Raw genomic sequence first — 4,456 nt, 5'->3', positions numbered from 1 at the left:
GTGCTGTAGGGAAGTTGGGAAAGTATTTAGGACTTGTGATTTTAACATACACTGACTGGTTAAATTGGCAGCTTTGCTTTTACGCTCAGCTCTCTCTTCACCACAACATACTAGGACAGCTTCCGCATCAATGCAGATGCTGCACTAATCTGTCTGTTAATCTCTCCCCTTATGAATAACACCTAGAGACACTTAAACTCCTCCACTTGGGACACTAACTCTTCCCTGACCTGAAGCATTCACCCAAACCAAGGCCTCAGACTTGGAGGTGTTGATTCTCATTCCTGCCTATTCACACTCAGCAGTAAACCACTTCACTGAGAGGTGGAGGCCACTACCTTATACAGCCTACAGAACCACATAGTCTGCAACCAACAGAGAAGAGATCCTGAGGCCACCAAGGTGAAAACCTTTCACCACTTGGCTCCACCTGGAAATTCTGTCCATAAAAACAGTGAACAGAATCGGTGACAAACAGCAGGCAGGTTTTTAAAGAAGCTGGTGTCATTCAAAGCTTCTCACATCTAGACACAAGATGTAACAGATCTAACATGTTGCACAGCACAACTGTCAACAACACAGCTGAACGCATGTCATCGATCCACCTACAGGGTTACTGCTGTAAAAACATTAATTTCAACACCCACTGCAAACTGGAACAAGCACTGTTGGTGCCTGAAAGTAAACAGGAAGTAAAACTGAAAGTAAAGATCAAAACACAAAAGTCTACAAACAGGACACAAACTGCAGTGTACTGTTTGAACTTAGCATCAGTGCTTCAGCATTAGAGCATCAACACACTGATGCTCATACACACTGTATTGTTTACATTTTCCCATGGTGTGTCTGTTATTGTGTCCATGTGTTCTGTGATATTCAGTTGGTCACACCAACAGGGTTTCAAAGTGGTTGCGTCAGACGGAGAGTATTAAAGTGCTGAGTCAGCTCAGCAGGGACAGGTGGATGGAGGATTGGATGGAGGTGGATCTGGGTTTGACACCATCAGCCTGCAATCAAGACACAGTCAGAAAGTAAAACCTGTTCATGTATTTCCATTCAGGGACAATTAGGTAACCTCCGACTCTTTTCACAAGTGTTGTTATAAAGCTTTGAATATTAAACATACTAAAGTTGACCTTTGAGTCAAAGGCGAGGTTGAAAAAACTACAAGAATGGTGAGAAGTGAAGAGGGGAGGGAGGGCTCCACTGACATGAAATAGCTGAGAGTCTGAACCGCAAGTAGAATTATAATGTGAAAAACACTGACTACAGAGTAAGGAAAGAGTGAGGTGGAAATCGTACAGCTGTGTAATGAAGCTTTTTCCTGCTTGATTTCATAAATCCTTTAACATCTGTAGGTTCAGCTTCCAATATTTATCTCATGGATAAAGTTTATGTACATAATTCTGAATAAGAAAATAGTCCATGTGAAAATGGTGAAGGAGCTACTTGATTCAAGAAGTATCTGACACACAGAAACAGCTTTAACTTTTGTTCATTGTAGATGGTCCTTGAGCCACATTCATGGATTTGAGAATTCTGTGGACGGTTTGACAAATATCAGTGGACACACACATAAAACATGGCACACCCTCTCTGTTTAGAAGACATCAATGTGTGTAAAGATGACTGTTGTATGTATCACACTTTCATGCAAGAGGCCTAAACTAGTCTCAATAACCATTCTCCTTTTGAACTGAAACCTGAACTTTTTCTGAATACAGAAAGCTGATGTAGCTGTTGTCTACCTGTGTTTACCTCTTTATCATCATTTCTGTCCTTTAACCACAGGCTGTGTTTTAACTCACTGTGGTTACAATGCAAGGATATAGAAAGCTTTAAACCTGTCAGTAGTCAAACAAATGCTGTGAACACAGGCTTCAGTCATTTTACAAGTTTACAGGCTGTCACACTGAAGCTGCTGCTGTTATATGCATGTGTTGCACACTGCACTTGCTAATATTAAAAAGATCAGTCGTGGTCAGAAGTTTCCATTTACTCCTAATGACAGGCTAATTTTGGCTTTTAATGATTTCTTTAATCTGTGTTCTTTTTCCACAGTGGAAGGATTGTGCAGGATACATCTTTAGTGACTTTGATAAACAAGAATTGAGTGCAAATTTCATTTTGTTTGACAGAGTTAAAAAAACAAATTGTTAAGGTGTGTTTGGAATCATTGTCCTGGTGGTTCTGTTAGCCAAACCCAGAAGGTTGCAGTGTCAACAGAACACCAAGTCTGTGTCTGTGGCTCCAGCTTTCAATTTGTATTAAATTATTCTGATTTTCTGTCTCATTTCAGCCTGATCCAGCTAAAAACTACAAGGTTTAGGAGGAGATGGAGATGGAGGCAGTGAAGGAGAACATCTCCTCACACAAATATTTCTTCCTGGTTGGCTTTAGTGAACTCGGAGAGCTGAGGCCGTTCCTCTTCATCCCGTTCTCCTTCATGTTTGTTGTGTCACTGTTTGCTAACTCCCTGCTGGTGTACGTGATCGTTTCACAGAGAAGCCTCCACTCGCCGATGTACATCCTGATTGCCAGCATGGCATGCATTGACCTCATTCTTCCTATATTCTTTCTTCCCCACATGCTGCTGAGCTTCCTGTTTGACTGGAGGGGGATCTCTCTCATTGGCTGCCTTGTTCAGATGTATTTCATTCACTTTTTTGGAACTTTTCAGTCCACTCTGCTGCTGTGGATGGCTCTGGATCGTTACTTTGCCATCTGCACACCACTCTACTATCAAGAACAAGTGACTTTGGCAAAATTTCTTAAATTTGTGATCCCTTCTTCCATCAGAAATATGTTTGTTGTCTTGGTGGTGGTCAGTCTGGCTGGAAAATTGCCATTCTGTCTGAGAAATGTGATAAACCACTGCTTCTGTGAGCACATGGCCTTGGTGGAGTTGGCCTGTGGAAGCACCATCATTAACAGCCTGGTGGGGTTGATTTCAGTCTTCTTAGTCCCAGTGACTGACTTCTTCCTCGTCACTGCCTCTTACACAGTCATATTCAGTTCTGTGTTGACCTCGGGAAAGTCAAATGCCAAAGCTTTTCAAACCTGTGTTACACACATTGTGGTCATAATTGTTAATCTGACCATCGTACTCACAGCTTTCCTGTCATATCGAATAAGGAACGGCATCCCTTCAGCCGTTAGGATTTTCTTCAGCATACTGTATGTATTGTTTCCATGCTGTTTCAACCCGATCATCTACGGCATCAGAACTACCGAGATCCGACAGCACATCTTGAAAACACTGAAAATCTGAACTTTTCTTAAGAACCACTCAGTGATCGTCAGTTTAACCTGGATGCTTTTCAGAGTGATTGGTATGAGCTTTAAAGGAAATCAAACAACTCGAGTTTTCAATATGTGCATGTACCGAGATGATAAAGGAAAAGAAAACATTTTTTTCATATTTTCAAATGTAACATATTAACCCATGCTCATAATTATAATAATACTAGCAAAACCCCACACTTTAGGTGTTTACAGATATTCATTGTTTACAGATATGGATAATAAAACATTCCAGTTACCCCAAAGTGCCCCGGCACCAAAAATTGGTGTATAATTGTTGTGATAAAAAACAATGCATGCAATGCGCAGCTGGATAGCATAGTAGTAAGACAGACTGCATGCTTTTGGAGCAGATGATCGCAAGTTCGATTCCTGCCTTCGGAGTTACAAGTGGGCACCATAAACCAAGGAACACACTAGCACTTTATCTCCAGATCCTAATACTGACGAAGCAACAAAATTACAAATCAGAATCGTGTTTATTGGCCAAGTATATGTGCAGAAACATACAAGGAATTTGGTTCCGGTAGATGGTGGCTTTCAAGCACAGCAATGTAAATCACACACACATGTGTCTATATATACATTACACATACATACACAAATCTGTGTAAACAAACTATAAATAACTAATGTAAACTTATATACAGAAATGAAATGAGGTGGAATGAATACTACATAAGGTGCAGTGGGAGCAGTGTGACAGCTCAACTGTTTAGAAGGGAGATGGCGAGGGGAAAGAAACTGTTCCTGTGTCGGGTGGTCCTGGTCTGCAGGCTTCTGTACCGTCTGCCAGAGGGCAGCAGATCAAAAAGTCTGTGTCCAGGGTGTGAGGGGTCTGTGATGATTCGTGCCTGTTTACTGGTTCTTGAGAGGTACAGATCCTGGATGGAGGGCAGGGGGGCACCGATGATCCTTTCTGCTGCCCGTACAGTCCGCTGCAGTCTGCTCCTGTCCTGTTTAGTGGCTGCACCATACCAGACTGTGATGGAGGAATATACCACATCAATAATAACAAGGGTAAACAAAATAAGCAGAGAGAAAGAGGTGGAATAAAAGAATTCCTCTTTCGTATTCGTCATACTGATTTATCGTTTTAAACATGTAACACCTTTTGAAACAATGTGAATTTGTACAACTCTTTAGATTATAA

General features: G+C 41.4%; 1 protein-coding gene across 1 annotated transcript; it reads left to right on the top strand.

Annotated features, from left to right (window-relative positions):
• The first annotated feature begins 949 nt into the window (after positions 1 to 949).
• On the top strand, positions 950 to 3,274 carry LOC100703778 (olfactory receptor 52K1-like). The gene is made up of 2 exons (XM_025898565.1): positions 950 to 1,070; positions 2,300 to 3,274. The coding sequence occupies exon 2, from the start codon at positions 2,336 to 2,338 to the stop codon at positions 3,269 to 3,271; it is 936 nt and encodes a 311-aa protein (XP_025754350.1). The 5' UTR covers positions 950 to 1,070; positions 2,300 to 2,335; the 3' UTR covers positions 3,272 to 3,274.
• Positions 3,275 to 4,456: the final 1,182 nt, after the last annotated feature.

This window comes from Oreochromis niloticus, linkage group LG14 (assembly GCF_001858045.2).
Source record: "Oreochromis niloticus isolate F11D_XX linkage group LG14, O_niloticus_UMD_NMBU, whole genome shotgun sequence".
In the NCBI taxonomy this organism is placed as follows: domain Eukaryota; kingdom Metazoa; phylum Chordata; class Actinopteri; order Cichliformes; family Cichlidae; genus Oreochromis; species Oreochromis niloticus.
This window is presented reverse-complemented; position numbering and strand designations above follow the sequence as displayed.